Below are 20688 nucleotides of genomic sequence, written 5' to 3'. Positions count from 1 at the left end.
GTAGTCCAATAACATTGAGCGAGAGCTTTTTGAATTGAAGCGGCAAGATGGCGGTGTAGACAGCAGTAATAGTGCGAGTAAAAGGTAAACAAAGCATCGCAGTAGTCACTAAATATCTATTTATTTTTACTTTTTGGTAGTTCGCCATTTAGCGTGCATAGCAACAAAGTTGTTATTAGTTAAATTAGCTTATTTTAACGTAGATATCACTTAGCTACAGTTACACTAAATGACCGTGACTCGCCTCCGATTAAGCCAGACTGTTCCTTGTTAGTTAGTGTTTGCAGTATATATAGCTTTTAATTACTTTTTTTAAAGAGTAACTTGTTTCGCTTTTAGTCGAGAGAATTATTTCACTGTAGTCGTAAAAGTGGAAAATGGACGACTTGAAAGGCGATGAAGTATCATCTCTAGATAAGAGTAAAGATATAAACAAGACGTATATAATATCTGCGATGACAAGTAAATATGGAGAGAGATCAAGCATCATGTCCTCCCGTGGTCGGCCCACTCTTCAGAAACGAAAAACAAGCACCAAAGGAACCGAGCACACAGCAGCACTCGAGAACACCGAGAACCGAAGCGACGCCCACGGGAAACGGCTAACCTTACAGCGGAGGACCAGAACGGGCTCGGTAGATAAAGGCACCCCGTCTGCGGCCGAGAAAAGAGCATGGGCGAGTTCAGCCGTCCTGTCAGAGCCAAACAGCCGGGCACCGGGCAGTTTAGCCCTGCTGCGGTCGGCAAGCCTGAGGGACACGGAGGCTAAACGCACCGCCAAAGACGTACTTCAGCTTGTAAACACGCCGAGCAAAACTACAGAAAAGGTAGCACGGTCTGCTCAAAGTGTCGGAGATGTAGCTCATGACCAAGGCAAAACAACCTCAACGCCAACAGGAAAAACCCAGTTTCAGAAGTTAAGTCTGAAGAAAGAAGTCTTTGAGAGACTGGCTGTGAGAGAGGTTTCAAGATCAGTGTCAGTCAAGCCCCATAGTGTGGACAGGCCAAAGCAGTCGAGCACTGAAATTGGCAAACCATTGGTCCCGTGTACTTCTAATAAGAGGTTCCTGGTTAGCAGCCAGAGTAGGAACCTGATGGCCACCCCTCGCTCGACGCAGGTGAGAAAAACCTCAACCCAGTTGAGTTCCACACCCAGTGGAGCCTTGAACTCGGCCAAAGTCAGGCCCACAGCTGCATGCGAAACACTGATCTCTGCTGATGCTGGGAGCCAAACTACAGCTCCACCGGCTCCTGAGCTGAAGATGGAAAACAGCGCAGTCACCGTGGCGGTGCGAGTAAGACCCTTCAGTCTCAGGTAACACACCCAAACTCATGACAATATTAAGTGTTTTTTATTATTGAAAGCAAAACATAGTACACAACAGCAGATGCAAATAAAACAATATGCATATAATAGTGTACACGTACATAAATAAATTTGCGCGGGGATGTATTTAACAACACAGAAATCTTGAAGTACACACACGCAACAACAGTTCTTATAGCTTTCTTTTTAAAGAGGGCTGGATTAATTCATTATAACGCTCCATCTCCTTTTCAAAGGCAACAAAAAATGGCCCTTTGCCTGAGAATTTACAATTATGAATATAAAACTGTTGAACATATTTAAATCCACATTGTAAACATTATTGTTATATATAAAATGGGCATTGTTAATATGGCAAGTAATTTTAAACATTCCACAGTCCATTAGTATACCTTAAATAAGTTTTCCCAGTGGAAAAGTACATGTTTGTATCATAACCTAATGTTTTAAATCAGAACAATAGAATAAAAAGGCTGGAGACGAGACAGGGAGTAGGAAGTCAATACAATTTAGAAAATATAATTTCAGTGGATTATGGTACAATTTTGTCCCCTAAAGGTATTAATTCTTTTCAATAGCCTTTTGCCTATATATCTATATATATCTATATATCTATATATATATATATATATATATATATATATATATATATATATATATATATATATATATTGTGTGTGTTTACATTTAGCTCTGTACATTTAGGTCCTATTTGGAGTGCCATATTAAATAAAAATCATTGTATTATAAGTTCTTTGATAGAATATTATTATTGTGGTTCTTTTTTGTGTGCTCCAGCTTATTAAACCTTAGAAAAATGAAATACTGCGAGACATACTGTATATTGTAAGGGTGTCTTGAAGCATCCTGATGTTATATTTTTGCCATTGTCCACCTCTGTTTCATCCTTTCTTTCAGATATCTCATGTGGCTTTTATGTTAATCTGAGGAACACTTTTTCAGCTGGGTTGATGCATTCAGCAGTTCTTTTTCTTTTGTTTCTTGTGACCAGGGAAAAGGGTGAGAACAGCCATCAAGTGATTTTCATGGACAATCAGGAGACGGTGGTTCAGCATCCGGACACTAAGCAAACCTACGCGTTTTCCTTTGACTTCTCTTTTTGCTCACTTGATGAAACGGACTCTCATTTCGCAAGTCAGCAGATGATTTATGAGAATCTGGCTAAACCCCTGCTTGAAAGAGCTTTTGAAGGGTTTAACACCTGCCTTTTTGCTTATGGGCAAACTGGTTCGGGAAAGTCCTACACGTAAGCAGTTTAATGCTTTCAGAGGTTTCCATGGGTAAAGAGTTCTGTCTCTTATGTAATGTTGTTGGTAAATGACTGTATTTTCTGAATTGTTCTATCATTTCTTCCAGTATGATGGGTTTTGGTGAAGAACCTGGAGTTATACCAAGGTTCTGTGAGGAACTTTTCTTAAGGTTGTCTAGAGCTGACAATCAGGAGGTAAGCTGTCCCAAAAAACAAGGTCCCAATCCTGTCCTTAAGGGGCATAAATCCTGATTTTGCTGGCTTAGTTGTATTTAGTACTGAAATTATAAAAAAAAATGTTCTGAATAGGCAGAATAATAATTCATATTTTGTTTAGTATATTTTAAAGCAAAGGTTTGTCACAGCCATGTGCTTAGATCCATGTTTTTATGTACTTGTGCAGGTCACGTGTCACCTGGAGATGAGCTACTTTGAAGTGTACAACGAGAAGATCCATGATTTGCTTGTAGCGAAGGATGAACAAAACCAAAAGAAGATGCCTGTGAGTAGAATAAGAACTTATCTTCACCTGTTTCCCCATCATAAGCCTTGTGTGTGATGAAGTTTTCTTAAACCCAATCAGTCCCTTGGTTGAAAGCTGACAGTGCAACTTCTAAGTTCTATGATTTTAAAATGTATCTTATCATATGATAATTGCCTGAAGTTTTAACTTGCCTGTTAACTTATATGTAATAGCTAATATAGATCTATCAAATGATTGTACTATATAAGTTCAGATAAAATTTTATAAGCCTGTGTTCTATGTAGGAGTGTAGGTATATTTTGCTAACTAAATCTTAACGCAGCAGAGAGTATTACATTTAAAATATCCTGATTTGAACAATAGGCATAGTTTCAGTGCCTATATATTTTTTTAAATATTACAATTTTGCCTTTTTATTTATGCTTTGTTTCCCACTTAGCACTGTTTCACACTTTTACAGTTTACTTTGTTCCTCTTTTCTAGTTGCGAGTCAGAGAACACCCAGTTGACGGGCCTTATGTTGAGGATCTATCAACGTAAGCATTACACATTTGAATGTTTTTATTGTTTTATTGGTAGTTAGCATCAGCAGTGTTGGTGATTTTTATTGATTTATTTTTTAATAGGAACATTGTTAGCTCCTATGCTGATATTCAGGTAAGCTGGTCTTATATTGGTTAATAATTTCATTAATTTAGATCTAGTAGAATGTAAAGAGAGCTATGTGACTTTTCTTACTCTCTCCTGTATCTTCTCAGACCTGGCTTGAGCTTGGAAATAAACAGCGAGCTACTGCTGCCACTGGCATGAATGACAAAAGTTCCAGGTCTCACTCTGTCTTCACCCTGGTCATGACACAGACTAAGGTTGTTCCTGGCTCTTTAAAGCTCCTTAAAAAAATATATTAAATGTGTTGCTTAATGAAATGTGTTCCTTCTATTGTCTGCATATGTGTTCAGTACCAATGTTCACATTTACCTTTTTAAGCTTATCCATTGCTGTTACCACATTGTGTTACTGTGCATGTGCAGACAGAATTAGTGGAAGGAGAAGAGCATGACCACAGAATCATCAGCAGGATCAACCTGGTGGATTTAGCAGGCAGCGAGCGCTGTGCGACAGCTCAGACCAGTGGAGAACGGCTGAGGGTATTCAGCTTATCAATAATTTCAACAGTTTATTTACAATAAATCCTATATTATTTAACACTCTGCTGAGATTCGGGGCTAATACTGATCTGACAGACCCCGTCTGTTTCTCAAGACCATCTGAATATGGGAGCAGAATAAAAATTTTTGCTGCGAGAAGGATTTAAAGAAGCTAAACTAAAGTAAAACTTTCTGAAAATGTTTCTGAAATCTTTGTGTGTTTAAAATGAATCGTGATAATAGTTTTATTATTCATAGGAGGGTGCAAGCATCAACAAGTCTTTGCTCACTTTGGGGAAGGTGATTTCTGCGCTGTCTGAACAAGCTCAGAGCAGGAGGAAAGTCTTCATCCCATACAGGGAATCGGTCTTGACATGGTGAGAAATACACTGACATCACGTCATGAATAATCTTTTAAATAAATTATAATTTGATCCTTTTTGGCTTCTAAGAAAAGGCAGAATTGTTTTGATTTGTTTAAAAAACATTTCCTTTGTAATTGAGTTTTAACTGCAGTCATTGTGAGATCTGCAATAATGAATGCAGTGTAATCTGCATCAGCAGAGATCTTTGCACGCTGGGATTGCTAATCGATTTGATTAAAATGACTGACAGTACTTGCATCCGAAATCTATTCTTACATTTCACTAAAACAAGGCTATGTTAAAAGATACATATTTGCCATTAAGGTTTAGTCACTGGTGCTTCTATGAAAGTGGCTCTCAGCCTAACTGTCCTCTCTCCTGTGCCTAGGTTACTAAAGGAAAGCCTGGGCGGGAACTCCAAAACAGCCATGATTGCGACTCTCAGTCCAGCCGCCAGCAATGTGGATGAAAGCCTCAGCACTCTACGCTATGCTCAGCAGGCCCGCTTGATCATCAACGTAGCCAAGGTCAACGAGGATACCAACGCTAAGCTGATCCGAGGTCAGAGCCTCCATTCCCTCTGCCCTCCACCTCCACATGAATCACCTGCTTCACTTTCCACTGTTCAATTACAGCCAGCCTTGCCCTCACCACATGTTCCATTTAATGACCTGGGTCTAACACTTGTGTGCGAGATTGTTTAGTGGAAACTTCACTGCGCTTGCTGTCTTCCTCTCAGCAGAGGGCAGTAGACTAACAGAAAAAGCACCTGAATATGTGAATTCATTGTACTGCTTGTATTTTCCTAACCAGAACTAAAAGCAGAGGTGGAGAAGCTGCGGGCAGCTCAGATGAGCTCACAGGGCATTGACCCTGAGAAGATGAGGCAGTTCCAGCAGGAAGTCGCTGCTTTGAAAACTCAGCTCTCTCAGCAGGAGAGAGAGATGGCTGAGGTGCACAGGTAATCCCAAAAGCATTCACATTATAGTACAAGGGATGTTTCATAAAGCAAGATTTTTCAGTAACCTGGATAACAGGTTTAGCTATAAATGAGTTTAACCCATTAAATGTCAGAGATCCATGGTGGGCCTAGCCTTCCATTCATCACTCCTATAGCTTAAATATTACTTGTTTCTTATTTGCATTGTTTTCCATGTAGTTACTGAATAGGAACACTTAAGGTGTATTAAGGCTGTATTAAAATGGAATTCTGATATTTTTTTCAACATTTCTGCATAATTAAATGTTTAAGATATATAAATGAAGTAATTCAGTGCGATTTTATGTGAAACGCTCCGTTTTAGAGGAACTTAGTCACAGTTGCAGAAACATTCACGGCGATGGTGATAGGAACCAGACATCTGAAGAGTCTGATGCCTCTTAAAGCTCCCTCAAACAAAGTTATTACATGAAATTGTTATGAATAGTCTTTCTGATACCTGATGCATTATCTTCTGGTAGTTTTGGAGTAGAAAGTTTTGGACTAAAATATATTTTTTAAAAACCCAGAGGTACATACAGGGTGCTGTAAGACAAAATAGTCCACAAAGGGCTTTTTTCAAGTTTACCACTACTTTACAATTATCAACATCACATGAGTTTTTATACGTTCACTGGTGCTTTTTAGTAAAAACGATGACCTTACGTAGTAGACATTGCAAAGACATCTGGGTTTGTAAGTTTTTGTACAATTAAGCATTTCACATCAAGCATTCACAAAACACTGAATGACTTTTTTCACATCTCAATGATGTAATTACACACAAAATTTGAAAATTAGGTAGAATTCCCCTTTAAAGGAGTGAAATATCTGGCTAACAAAGATATTATGCATCATAAAACACATTTTTAAATGACTTAGCAGGGTTGAGTATTTGGCTAGCTATTTCTCTATTTTGTATTATCTTGTCTAGAACTTGGAAGGAAAAACTGGAGCAAGCTGAGAGGAGGAAACGTGAAGAAACCAAAGAGTTGCAGGTTAATACTTTCTTTTCTATTGTTTCTTTACTATACTTGTCTTCACCTCTAACATGAGCTTTATGACTCTCTTGTGCCCACTCCTCTCATCATGTTTTCTCTCCTTTTTTCTGTCCACTTTCCGTCTATCAGCGTGTAGGCATCACGTTTAAAGTGGATAACCGGCTCCCCAACCTTGTGAACCTGAATGAGGATCCTCAGCTGTCAGAGATGCTCTTGTACATGATTAAGGAGGGACAGACCAAGGTCGGCAAGCTCAAGTCTGAGTCAGCCCATGACATCCAGCTGTCTGGGGCTCTTATTGCTGATGAGCACTGGTAAGATGCCTAAATATACCATGCACACAGCATAATACCAGATGCCTCGAGATCCACATCGACATCTGGTTGCCAAAATATTTTACTTTGGAATTGAACGTGGTGGTATCTGGTTGGTCGTGATGTCTCCCATCATCTGTCTGTCAGCAGAAAGTACAAGTACTTTAAGTCTGGCCAGCCTGTCTGTCAAATAAGCACGTCAGCTAAACATTTGTCCATCACAATAATAATAATAATAATAATAATAATAATAATAATAATGGCTTGACAATGATCTGTATAGAAGGATAAACTGGGACGTGTTCTAGATGTTTAAGATTCATTTGAACAACTCAGTTAAAGATTTAGTGCCTTTACTTAAAGTCTTTAAGACCCCATTTAACACCTGGTCACTTAATTTGACTTGTATCTGGATTGTATCCTGATAAGATTTTAACCACGTGCCTTTACACTTGGTAGTCAAGTGTGTCTCTGGTTAGCTGGACTGAAATCCAATTGCTGTGTTACCAGTTCTTTATCCGCTTAGCCACTTCATCTGCAATTTGATTTGCACAGTATTGTCTATCCATATTGCTATTAAGCATTTTGTTTTGTCTGGTCCCCAACCATGTCCTCCATGATAGCCTTCCTCACAGACACGGATCATCACGTACCCAGTGATATACGGCATGGGGAGGAGTTTCGTTGTACTGGGAGGGGTTTCAGTTGTCAAATGTGTCTTGGAGAGACGCAGGCATTTAGACTGCTGTAACGTGGTCTGAGAAAGCATTATAGCCACCTCCTTAAGTGTTTTGAATGTTTGGAATTGTATCTGTTTTAAATGAGTCTCATCCAGATATAATCCTCATACTCAAGACGCATGAAGTGACCAGGTGTAAATAGGATCAAAGTTGGTGTTTTCCAAACAAGGTGTACTTCACATGTTTTCAAACAACTTAAAAAACAAACAAACAAAAAACCTTCTGTAAGGCATGAATGGAACCATCTACCACATGCGACATGTCTCCTGTTTCATTACAGCACTGTGCAAAAATGATTTCTGTAATGTCTAGTTAAAATGGCCATTAAGTGCAAGTTACTCATTTTTCAGCATGATGCAAAAAACAGAACATCATCATCATCATCATCGTTAACCACTTAGTCCAGATAGGGTCGCGGTAGCAGTTGGGAGAGCAGAGAATCCCAGGTGACCCTGTCCCCCGCAACTTCCTCCAGCTCATTCCCGGGGACCCCAAGCCGCTCCCAGGCCAACTTGGAGATATAATCCCTCCAGCGGGTCCTAGGACGACCCCGGGGTCTTATTCCGGTAGGCTGTGCCTGGTACACCCCTACCGGGAGGCGTCCCGGGGGCATCCAGATCAGATGCCCGAACCACCTCAGCTGGCTCCTCTCAATGCGGAGGAGTAGCGGCTCTACTCCGAGCTCCTCCCGGATGGCCGAGCTCTTCACCCTATCAAATAGAGTGTAGCCCGCCACCCTGCGAAGAAAGCTCATTTCTGCTGCTTGTATTCGCGATCTCATTCTTTCGGTCATTACCCACAGCTCATGACCATAGGTGAGGGTCGGGATGTAGACCGATCGGTAAACAGAGAGCTTCGCCTTACGGCTCAGCCCCCTCTTCACCACTACAGTCCGGTACAGCGACCGCATTACTGCTGCCGCTTGTCCCAGCCTGCGGTCGATCTCACGATCCTTCTTCCCATCACTCGTGAACAAGACCCCGAGATACTTAAACTCCTCCACCTGGCGCAAGTCCTTTCCCCCTACCTGGAGTGGGCATACCATCCTTTTCCGGGCTAAGACCATGGACTCAGACTTGGAGGTGCTGATCCGCATACCAACCGCTTCACACTCAGCTGCAAACCGCTCCAGTGTGCGCTGGAGGCATCCATGTGATCCAGCCAAAAGAACAACATCATCTGCAAATAGCAGAGACGCCACCCTCCGGCCTCCACACATAATGCCCTCCTGACCCCGGCTACGCCTTGACACCCTGTCCATGAATATCACAAACAGGAGTGGAGACAGGGCACAACCCTGGCGGAGTCGTAAGCCTTCTCCAAATCCACAAAACACATGTAGACTGGGTTGGCAAACTCCCATGCCCCCTCAACAATCCGTGAGAGGGTGAAAAGCTGGTCCATTGTTCCACGGCCAGGACGGAATCCACATTGTTCCTCCTCAATCTGAGGTTCAACTCAGACCAGAACAAATATATTTAACTTAAAATTACACAGAACCTCAAACACTAAATATATTACAATTTTCTGTTTTTTGTGCGTCTTTACTTGCCTTCATTAAAGCTTTCTTTTTAGAAGACGTGCTTCCAGTTTTTCAAAGGAGGGGGGGGCTTGTTTTAACCATCAATAGAAACAGTTTGTCTGTGTTTCTTTAATTTTTTCCTTTAGTGTGATCTCCAATGTAAATGGCATAGTCAGCATCACGCCCATGAAAAATGCCAAGACCTTTGTGAATGGAAACCTCGTGTCTGAAGTCACTGTCCTCCACCATGTAAGAGAGAAATGAGAGAAGCTGTTCTTTGATTTTTATTACTTGGATAAATAGTTATTAATGGATATTTGTGCTGCATTTTCCAGTAAAGAGTGCTTGTAGTAACCTGCTTGTCCCGGTTTGATGTGATTTCCTTAGGGCGACAGGGTGATCCTTGGAGGAGATCACTACTTCCGCTTCAACCACCCAGCTGAAGTGCATAGTGGAAAGCGTGTGTCCTGTTGGAGTTCTGGCGATGGCCAGAAGGACTTTGAGTTTGCCAAAAATGAGCTGCTCTCAGCGCAGAGAGCTCAGTGAGTTTAGAATGCATAATTTTAACATGTTTGTTTATCAATAGATTACACCACTACCCTGATTAGTTAATTGTTTTTGTATTCTGAGTTTAATCGATAGCTGTGAGTGTTGGCCTGTTAATGACATCAAATTGACAATTTGTAGAAATTTTTTTGAAAATATTAGTAGAGCTTAATTAAGAATTAAACAGTTGTTCTTACCTTAACTAACTTAATATAGTCATGAGATTTTTTTGTATATATGGCACATTCAGAAGTGTCTGTGTATGTTTTTGCTATTTCTAGACTAGAGGCAGAGATTGAAGATGCCCGACTGAAAGCCAAGGAGGAGATGATACAGGGGATCCAAGTGGCTAAAGAAATGGCACAGAAAGAGTTGTTCGACCAAAAGCTGCAGTACGAGAACAAGATAAAAGCTCTAGAGAGAGAACTTGTACGTTTTATTCACTGTCCATCGAATCTAAACAAGTGCAATGAGCTATTTAATTGGAAATATATGTTAAGTGCCTCTTTTGACACCTGCAAACAATAAACTCCTTTTCTTAGGAAGAGGAGAGTGAAAGGAAAAGAGCACAGGAGCTTGAGAGGCAGCGGGTAGCCAGCGAGATGGAGGAGCTGCAGACTGCCAAGACTCTGCTGGAGCAAGAAATGAGCATGCACAAGAAACGGTTACAAATGGAGACCCAGGCTGCCAGACAGGTACAAGCCTTGATTCAGAACGTTTTGGAATTACAAGTTATAGAGCAGTAATGGAATCATGTTGCTTCATGTCTTAACAATGTTTGCATCTTTTAGGCCATGGCTGATAATGATATTCGACATGCTAAAATTCTTGAGGCCCTGGAAGCAGAAAAGAGGAAAATTGCTGAAGATCTAGTTGAGATTCAGAGGAAGCGTGCCTTGAAGGTGAACCAGACTCCCAGAACTGGTACGTTAAATGTCTGCTTTCTCTCACTTACTTTGCTGCTTTGAGCCAAAAAAGGGTATTAAAAGTAATAGCTGTTAATTACTAGAAATGTTGAAATTTACCTTGAATGTTATTTTAAACTCATCCTCTTAAAATGTTAGCAATATAAATGTGTTCAAGAACGTTGTTTAATTAACAAGATTTTATATATATTTGCTGTGTAACAATTTTTTCTATGATTATAGGCTAAAAAGGAACGTTGTCAATTTATTTAAAAGATGACAAATAACAATGTTATTTTACTGTTTTTTTTTAAATGGTGCCACAGCTTAATGCAGGTGTGCAGTTGAATATAAATCTGCCAATGTGCATTTATGCAAATATGCATAGTTGTATGGTGAAGTTTGGGTGTCACTGGTCAATCACATGCTTTGTTGATTTTTGTTTTTTTTAAGTGAAAGTGCACATCCTCTACAGAGCAGACACTTCTGCACATTTTATTACACAGCACAATTGCTTTATTTGCTGAATTGAACATACTGAGGAGGAAAAAATAAGCATAAAATGTGGCCTGTGCAAAAGTTATGGCACATTTTATATTTTGTTTTATTTTTCTTGCTGTATGTAACTCAGCAAAGAAATACTAAAATTAGCAGAATAGCGACATGTTTGTTTGTTTGTTTGTTTGTTTGTTTGTTTGTTTGTTTGTTTGTTCGTTCGTTCCCTGAAAAGGATATTATTTTCACAAATAAATTAAAAAATAAAAATAACATGAAATTTCACCAGGAGTATTCACACCTTTGTATATGACTGTATATGAGTTTTGTGGTTAGTGGTTACTATTGTGTATCAGAGCAATAAACATTTTTCACCATTCAGGGCTAAGGTCATGCTTACTTTAAATTTTCACAAAAAAAAAAAAAAACTATTTATAATGACAAAAATGAGACATTATTCCCTGTATGTATTCTGTTGTTAACTTTTTTGTTTTTCTTCGTCTATATACAGTTCCTCCACAGTGGGATGCTATGAAGTTGTCATTGATGATTGAAGAGGCTAACAAAATAAGTGTGAAATTTAGGAAGCACACAGTCTTCGGCAGGTTTGTTTGTCTTATTCTTTTCTCTGCTTATTTGGGTTTCATTTGAGCAATTAAACATACAAGCTTGTTCTTAACTAAACCAGCTGACTAATCTCCCCCATTACAGACATGAAGTCTCTGATGTAGAGAGTGGAGGAGATGATGCTGAGATGCAGATCCAAGTGCAGAACACCAAGCTGGGCATCTCCACCTTCTGGAGCCTCGAGAAGTTCCAGAGCAACCTGGCTGCCATGAGGGAGCTTGAACAGGTAGTCCAACACAAATAGATAATAGTCTGTCTTTAATACAAGGGAATTGATACAAAACAATTTAATGGTTCTTTACCACACTTTTACATGGTGCCAAAGTATTTAAAATAATTTTTTTCCAAGTAGTAATAATTTAAGTTGAGCATTAGATGGGCTCTTTTAAGGCCTTTTTAATCACCCCATAAAGTGAGCGAAGCAGCAAGGAGCCAGAGTTAAAATGTTGCTTATCGCAGCGGACCCAGACATGCCAGCAAATCATCCCCTCATAGAACCTGTGGCCAACCTGTCTTTACTCTTTTACAACCTACTGTTCATGTGAGCAGAGGACAAGACAATAGATTCAAACTCGTCCACAAATGAAACTGTGCAGCATCTTATTTTTGTAGTTTATGCGAATTGGTTGCTAAATCAAGTTTGATTTTATTGCTCGTAGGGAAACTGTGCCTCTAAAGATGATGATGTGTTTTATGACCCCAATGACCAGTGGGAGCCAGATATATCTTCAGCCTCCTCAACCTCTTCCTTTTCTCGCAGAAGGTATTTTTATTCCACCTCTCAGTCACTTTACTGTGCTTAATCTTGCTTTACCTAGAAATGGTCCATGTCTGATTTCACTTCCTGTGTAAAAAACAAAACAAAAAAATGGCCAAAAATCTCTGCATAGAAATGAAAATGGGTGAATTAAACTTTATTAAGCAATATTATATTCTTCTTTTCTTCCATCTCACAGCTCACAGCTTACTTTTTCCTCCTGTGCTTTTCCATTTTTCTGCTTGGCATGTTTATTGCCTTAGTGGTAATTTGTTCATAGAGATGTGGCCAACTGCAACATGGTAGACTGTCAGACCTCTCCCCACCAGCCTGTCGAGCCCAGTTCTTTGGAGCATGGCCCACACTTGCAGCTAATTTGTGCTCATGCTGCTTTGCTCATTGTCCTTCCTGTGAGCTGTTTTGTTTATGTGCACATTCATTCCTTGCTCTTCTTGATGTGTCATTTAGTTGGCTCTGTAGAGAAGCAGTGGTATGTGATTATACTGAACTTGCCTTGTCTACGTAGAGAATTTGATTAGGAAAACTAGCTAATATGTCTTTTATGCATGTCTTCCAACTTGCTTGGCCTTTCATTTACAATCTTTTCATGCAAAACTACCCTCAGCTTATAGTAATGTGCTTAATATAGTTACGTTGAATTAATAAAAAAAGTGGAAAATGTATTTTTATTTTAAATAAAGAATGAAATGTTAAGGAATACACAAAATCTAACCTAATGTGGCAAATTCTTATGAGCCAGTACTGCTCTCAGGTGTTTTAGTAAAACAGTAGACATTGAAGGTAGTGTGATGCACTATGGTCAGAAGTATGTGGACATCTTTCCTAATTGTTGAGTTCCAGTGTTTCAGCTACACTCATTGCTAATAGGTGTAAAAAATCAAGCACGCAGCTGCACACAAGCCTGTGTAAAAGTGAAAGTGTTCTCTAGAGTGATGATTCGCGCTTCACTATTTGACAGTCTGATCGACAAATCTGGGTTTGGCAGATGTTGGGAGAATGTTACCTACTGGAATGCGTAGTGTCAAAAATACAGTTTGATGGAGGAGGGATAATGGTCTGGGGGTGTTTTTATTTATTTATTTATTTTATTTTTTTACGGGTTTGGGCTAGGCCCTTTAGTTCCAGTGAAAAGTAATGTTAATGCTACAGCAATTTCGTACTTCCAGCTTTGGGCAGAGTTGTTTTTCTTGGCAAATTCCCACAAACACACTCCAAAATCTTGTGGAAACCTCCCCATTGAGTGGTGGCTGTTATAGCAGCATAGGGGACCCAACCCTATATTATTGCCCATGGTTTTGGAATGGGACGTCCAACAAGCTCATTTAGGTGTGATGGTCAGGTCAAACATAATTTTGGGCATATAGTGTACATGGCCATATTGATATACCCCACAGTGGAATTTTTGACCTTGTGTATTTGCCTTGTGCAAATCTGAACAATGGAAAATGAATATGACTATAAATACTCTTAAAGAGGAGCAATACAGAACACTAGGGAAATGTATATAAAGAAAAATATGTAGCTTGATTTTGCTGGACTTATTGACTGTAAGATCTTTTACTGAAATCTTTTCAGGAGCAGGAGCCTGTTGAAGAGCAGGCGTATCTCTGGTAGACTCTACGAGATCAGAGTGCATCCCATTCAGAGCTTGAACCTTTCCTCCACACAGTCTGCTGGTAATGTATTACCTTTGTATGTGTTTTGTATTTCTCTTAACTGACTGGTTAATGATCCTAAAGGGCCTAAAATTTATTATTATGGCTGATTGACATCACTTAAAATTTTGTACCATTCTAAGAATTTTACCATGCTGTATTTTTGCAACTTTCGTCATTCAAGTGAGTACTTTTGTCTTAAAAAGTAATATTCATCATTTCCCTTCAAAAACTGAAAAAATAGAGGCATTCTTACCATTGTTGCACTGCTTAAATCTATGATGCTATGAGGTTTTATCCTGTTTTATTACTCCAGGCCTAATGGGTATGAGTAAGCCCCCATCTCTTCATAGCAGCGGCTCAGAGTCGGCCTTGCCTGGCATCTGCAAAGATCTCATAGCTGCCATGGTTTCCCGCTTACGTGCCAGCCCATCAGCAGAGGAGAGCGAGAGCCTGGCAGACAAACTAACCCTGGACCTGCTCTACATTAATGGTGCTTCAAACTCCATTGCAGACTTGTACCATCAGCTTGACGACAACAGCCAGGACAACTGTAAGCTTTTCTGTGTTTAAACAACCATATATCACCAAAGTCATCCATCAGTGTCGGTCCATAAGAACAGTGAGGAACTTGGCCATGTCGTATATTATGCTGTCATTCCAACACCATGCTGAGGTTCTCATTGTCTCTGTGTGTGAACAGTGTTTGCATGCAGCACTGATGCGCAGACTCATCTTGTGAAAGCCACCTCTGCTATTGAGAGAGCCGTGTTCATTACCATGCATTGGGTCGCCAACATCCAACCCAGAATTCAGTCAGTCTCCCAAACTGTGGAAGATCTCAAGACCGAAGTAAAGAACATGGGAGGCTATTTTCAGTTGCTTATTCAGGTACATGGTACAAGAAATTTGAGTGCTTTGACAAATACCAGGACTTTTATTGTTAAGGTTGTTTTTAAGGTCTATTTCATTTTTTTCGTGCTAATAAAAATAGATTTATAACTGCATAGGGAAAATATACATTGTTTTTTGCATCTCCCTGTTTAGTCATTAAATGTTACAAGCATTCAAATTGGGACCCAATCATTATAAAACATTTGTCACTGATACAAATTTTAAGAAGCTGAAAAATTTAGATAAATAATATCAGCCAGTATAATTTTATGTAGCCAAAAATTAAACTGACTCTATAGTCAAACAGTGCTTTACAGGAGATAAACTACAGTTGAAAAAATTCCAAGGTCTGGTGCAGGACCTGGTACACCACCAAAACTTTCATTATCAGAAATCAGTACTTAAAGTACTTAAAATCAAGCTCCACTCTTGCTTTAGGTCTGAAAAATTCACAGGTGTTTGTCAGTCCTTCCACTGCAGGAAGACATCTTAATGCTATGAGTATTAAACAATATGTAGCTGTCATGAAGCCATTACTGAGAAAAGGAAATAGACATTAATGAAGAAAATTTTCAAAAAAATAAGCTACTGGTGTTCAGAACAATGGACTGACCACCCCAGAGCCCACATCTCAACATTATTGAATGTGTTTGTGATTACTTGGATTCTGAGAGGCATAAAATGCAACCAACTTCTAAGACTGAATTTTGGAGGTATGAAAAATATTTCTGCAGATTTCTTTAAAAAAAAACTGAAAGCAAGTCAAAAGAATGAAAGGCAAAGAGTGGACATTTAGTATTTGTGTGTATTTGAACTTTTGTGTAATTTTCTGTGTTTGCTGCTTTTTTCTAATACTGAAAAATGATAATGTTTTTGTTCTGACTGAAAATTAAATAAATGTAGGGTGATCTTTAACCTTTGCACAGCACTATATATATTTTTATCACTCCGTTCATTCATTCATTAATTTTTTGGCTGAAAATATGGATTATTGTTTAGGTTGATGTAACCCAGATTAGGTTAGTGGAAAAAGTTTTCTTATTCTCCACTCTGTTTTTTCAGGGCTGTGACTCTGAAATCTCCTCTATGGTGACTGAAGCCCAAAGAAAAACTGGCAGGTGTATGAATGCAGCACTGAGTGCTGTAGGTTTGCTGGCAGCAGTGACTGGGACCCGTCTGCATCTGACTGAACTTGGATCTGACATCACTGCCAAAGTAATAGTTCACTAGGAATGCATGCAATTTTATGCATAAATAAACATTTGAGGTTTAATGCAGTTTTATTTCCTCAGAGGCCTGCTGTGGAGTCTGTGCGAAAGGGAATGTGCCGGGGTGTAAGAGCTCTTCTGGAGGAGGGTCTCTCTGTTAGCAGAGAAATGCTCAGACATGCTCAACTAGCTCAACCTAGAACTCAGGTTATTTTGACAGTTCTTTGCTCTGGCTTCTTATTTCAAATACTGTTATGTAAAGCGAAGAAAGGGAACATCTACTGCATTCTCTCCTTTTTGTTTTTTATATTCAAAATATATGTTTTGCTTTCCAGATTTTGCAGAGCCTTAAAACCAGAATGTTGGAGGTGGCAAATGCTTTGCAAAGCTATATTCATTGCAACATGTTGGTACGTATACAAAATTGTAGTTGGTCTTGACATTGAAAGAAAAGGTTTTGAATTAATGCCTACCCCCGCAATGTCTTTTGAATTAGCTTTTACAATGCTAGTGAAAACGATGTGCTTAAGCAGGCTTATCGCGGCCTTCTTGGGTCGTATTGTTAAGATAATGAATGTATTGAACAAAGCGTCATCTGTCACCTCAACACGGTTGTTTTTGTTATCTTCCGTGCACAAACTACATCCTCATTGTGAGCTTTTAGCAGGGTGCTATTATCATGCGTCATTATCCAAGCACTGTGTTGTTCGAACACAAAGATCAGACCTTGCATTAGACTCTTGTTTTTCTGCTGTCAGATTTTATTGATTTAGTTAGGTTTATAGTGTATACACATACTTTCTGTTCTCTGTATAATTTGCAGATATTTCCATTTGCCATCTGCTTTACCCGTTTTTGGCTATTTTGACTAGATGTTGTTTGTTGTATTTATTGACAATTGGCTTAAAAGGGGCTGCTTCTTTAAACAATGAAGCCCATCTGAACTGAGTATTAATTAGTTCATGTGCGGTCTTAAATCATGGGTGGAAATCAAGCCCTTAGTACAGCTGAACTGCAAAAAAGAATGTGAACATTTTTTTCGGTATAAATGTCATGTTCTTATGTCTAGATGTCTAATGGTTCATTGAAGGTGATAATGCTTTCACATGCTGATTGGCTGGCCCTATTTCCCACGTGTCAAGTCATAATTGTAGTTTTCTGTTCAAAAGTGGTGTAATCTGAGTTATTCATGATATAGGATGTTGTTCTGCATGTTAATGCACAACTAACGATTGCTGGTCTGGTCTGTTTTAATATTTAACATTTTGCCCCACTGTAAACATGTACAAAATCTACAGGCAAGCAAATTTCTGTGGCCTAATAGTTGACTATTAAAAGTAAGTTACATTTAGAAAAATCATTTCTAGGGGTGCACAATAACAGTCAACCAATTTATTAATTTAATTTTGGTTGATGTGCTGGGTTGCAATATTATGACAAAAATAGAATAAGCCAAGTAAGTGCACCAAAGGTTCATAGCGCAATTATGCATTATGTTAAAATGCCAGTTGCTTCTTGGTTTTTTTAAGCACTTCATTTGATTTCATGTTATTTAAATAGGCACTTGATTTTTCATTTTTGAATTTCGTTGACGAGCAAATCTTGTTGTTGTTGTTGTTGTTGTTGTTGTTGTTGTGGTGGTGGTGGTGGTGGTGGTGGTGGTGGTGGTGTGTTGTTGTGGTGGTGTGTTGTGTGTTGTTGTTGTTGTGTGTGTGTGTGTGTGTGTGTGTTTTAAATCTGTTAATTTAGCCCACAAAGTTTGGAAAAAAAAGTTAATTAATTAATACACTTTATAGCACCTTTCATATATTTAAAATATTTGAAAAATAATAACCTAAGTATAACAGTAAATACGTTTCAAAGGTCAGATATGAATGAATGAACATGAATGAAATTAAATAGGACAACAAGAAATTGCAGCACAAAAATAGGGAAAAAATGAGATAAGAAAAGGAATAAAATACCATATAGGAAACTAGAGAAAGCGAAAGAAAAAAAGACATTTTAAGCTGCTTCTTAAAGGTGCAGTGTGTAAGATTAAGGCAGATCTAGTAGCAGAAATGGCATATAGTATGCAAAACCATGTTTTCATTATAACATGCATAACTGGTATAAAATCACCAGTAACTACGAATCATTGTGTGTTTTAGATTAGGTTAGAATGAGCCTTTCATATCTACATAGGTAGCGGGTCCTCTTCCAGCAGAGGCCACCATGTTGTGCCTTTTCTACAGTAGCTCAAAACACTGGCTCTAGAGAGTGCCTTTCGACTTTTTACACTAAAGCGGCAGCTTGACATTGGTGGCGCTATAGGACAGACTGGAAGACGTAGAAAGAAGAAGAATCAGTGGTTGCCACCGGTGCTGGCTAACCATTTTGTGTTGTGAGAAGTTTGAGAACCCAAATTTTGACAAATGGAGGACCAAACTTATTATTTAACACAAGAAAAAGCAAGGGAGGGTGAATCCTCATCAAAGAAACAAATACATGACAGCCACCATAGGATCTACTATATGCTTGGAAAGGGAGGGGTGAGGAAGAGGTATTCAGTTGGTTGTAATCTGCCACAAAAATCTGTCTCAAAATCTTACACACTGCACCTTTAAAACTGCTAACTTAAGATGTTTCCTTTCCTCCACCATGATGCAAAAGTTAAGGTCAGTAACAAGTCAGAAACTATCAAAAGATGTCAAAATTGTTTCACACTTCTAATTACAACTTGAGGGGATGGTTGAGAACCCGTAAAACACATGAAGGCAGTGTTCAGTGCAGAAGCTTTCCCATCACAAGGTACCAAGGTTGTTGGTTACAAGTATTAAAGGTGTCTTTGTGCATCTGGGTGTTGCAGGAAAAGCCAGATTATTTGGAGAATTGTACAGAGGATGCTGATGATGCTTCGCACTTGGAAAGTATAAGAAACACAGCTAACAAGCTCTTCCAGCTAAACCAGGCTCTCCAGCAGCTTCACTCCACCTTGTCTCGCACTCTAAGAGGTATGTTTTCTCAGCTTATCTCAAATTGCAGCAATTATCACCTTTGCTTACTCTGAAATTATTTAATATGTCTTATTGAACTTCTTTGATATGTCTTATTTAACAATCTGCATTGATCTTTTCCATAGGCAGAGGCAGTGATGCTCACCTTGGTTCCTTCAAAGAAGCAATCCAGTCTTTGACCAAGACTATTAGCAATGTAGTACATGGACTACCAAGACAGACGGACATCAGCCTGTCTGACAGTCTTCAGCTTCCATGCTTAAAGAGTGTTATGGATGCACGGGATGAAGTGCACTCAGCCTTGTGCTCTCTAACGGCACTGTTTGATGAGAGCCGTGAAGAAAATATAGAGTCGTCCAGCTCTAAGAATATCGATCAGGACTTGGGTCACGGCACCAGAAACCGTACCGTCCCTAAAATAGTGTACTCGATGTCCTCTGGTGTTAGCTCCTGCTCCAGGGATGTTCGCTGGGTTTAATCTGTCCATTGTCAGTCAACTGTAGGGGCAGTCAGCTTTTATGTAAGCATGTTTTTGCACTTAAGCATCTGTATGTATATCAGTTGGATTCCCAACAGACTTTTCTCCGTCAGATTTTTGTGTGAGGTACTACAAGAGTGAATTAACAAATTGTGACACAAGATAACTAGATTATGCTTATTTTTTGGATAAACACTGTTGTTTATACATCATATGTGCCATACATATATGTATAAACACAATGGTATTCACTGCTTGTGTATTACTAAGGATAGAGTAATGGAGTACTGTAAAAGTAAAATAGTATTGTCATTCTCCTGTATATTAGAGATTTGTATACGTTTCTGTAACATACAGCTTTTGTACACAATGTTTTGCAACTTTGCACAAAGCTTTCTTCTACTTTTTCGCTCCATGCACTTCTAAAACATTACCCTTTACATTGTAGGCATTAATAACAGTTCTTTCACGATCATGAAATAATCCAGTAAATTATACACTATTTTGCAACAATAAACACTGATGATGACAGACCAGCTTTTGTTTTCAGTAACCTGGATAAACCACCCAGCTAGAAAAACCAGCATAGACCAGCATGGCTGGAACCCAGCATATCATTTCTGTCAGGACAAAACCTTGTATCTCCATTTTTACTGTGTTTTGGATTTTGACAGTATGAAAATGCCAGTTGCCCTTTTTGATGTGTCAAAATTTCATGATGAACGGACCAACATAAATGGTCCAAAATGACTTGAAAAAAAATGTTTATCCCTTTACTTCCATTAAATGTTAAGAACTTTTTTCCTCTTCCTGTAAAGTTACATTTTTGAAGATACAAGGTTTTGTCCTGACAGCAGCAATATGTTGTGTTTTGGGTGTTGGTGTGCTGGTCAACCAGCATGGCCATGCTGGGGTGACCGGCTAAACCAGCACCAGGCCAGCATGCCCCATAAAAA

At 39.1% G+C, this 20688-nt stretch overlaps 1 protein-coding gene across 1 annotated transcript; it reads left to right on the top strand.

The window, feature by feature from the left end:
* Positions 1-377: 377 nt before the first annotated feature.
* Positions 378-20263, top strand: kif14 (kinesin family member 14). The gene is made up of 29 exons (XM_036586362.1): positions 378-1315; positions 2340-2594; positions 2705-2792; positions 3001-3099; positions 3565-3617; positions 3708-3738; positions 3840-3947; positions 4113-4229; positions 4488-4606; positions 4983-5155; positions 5408-5555; positions 6508-6571; positions 6704-6888; positions 9297-9399; positions 9538-9692; positions 9978-10125; positions 10239-10391; positions 10488-10620; positions 11608-11701; positions 11808-11949; positions 12383-12486; positions 14077-14177; positions 14473-14709; positions 14860-15047; positions 16113-16265; positions 16343-16465; positions 16594-16668; positions 19107-19251; positions 19380-20263. The coding sequence occupies exons 1-29, from the start codon at positions 378-380 to the stop codon at positions 19730-19732; spliced, it is 4785 nt and encodes a 1594-aa protein (XP_036442255.1). The 3' UTR covers positions 19733-20263.
* Positions 20264-20688: the final 425 nt, after the last annotated feature.

This window comes from Colossoma macropomum, unplaced genomic scaffold (genome assembly GCF_904425465.1).
Source record: "Colossoma macropomum unplaced genomic scaffold, Colossoma_macropomum, whole genome shotgun sequence".
NCBI lineage: Eukaryota > Metazoa > Chordata > Actinopteri > Characiformes > Serrasalmidae > Colossoma > Colossoma macropomum.
This window is presented reverse-complemented; position numbering and strand designations above follow the sequence as displayed.

Excerpts from the sequence above, each read along its gene's own strand:
- kif14 (XM_036586362.1), top strand. The coding sequence starts at position 378 with ATGGACGACTTGAAAGGCGATGAAGTATCATCTCTAGATAAGAGTAAA. Across the intron at positions 3,618-3,707 it reads TATGTTGAGGATCTATCAAC|GAACATTGTTAGCTCCTATG; the intron begins GTAAGCATTACA and ends ATTTTTTAATAG. Across the intron at positions 14,178-14,472 it reads TTCCTCCACACAGTCTGCTG|GCCTAATGGGTATGAGTAAG; the intron begins GTAATGTATTAC and ends TTATTACTCCAG.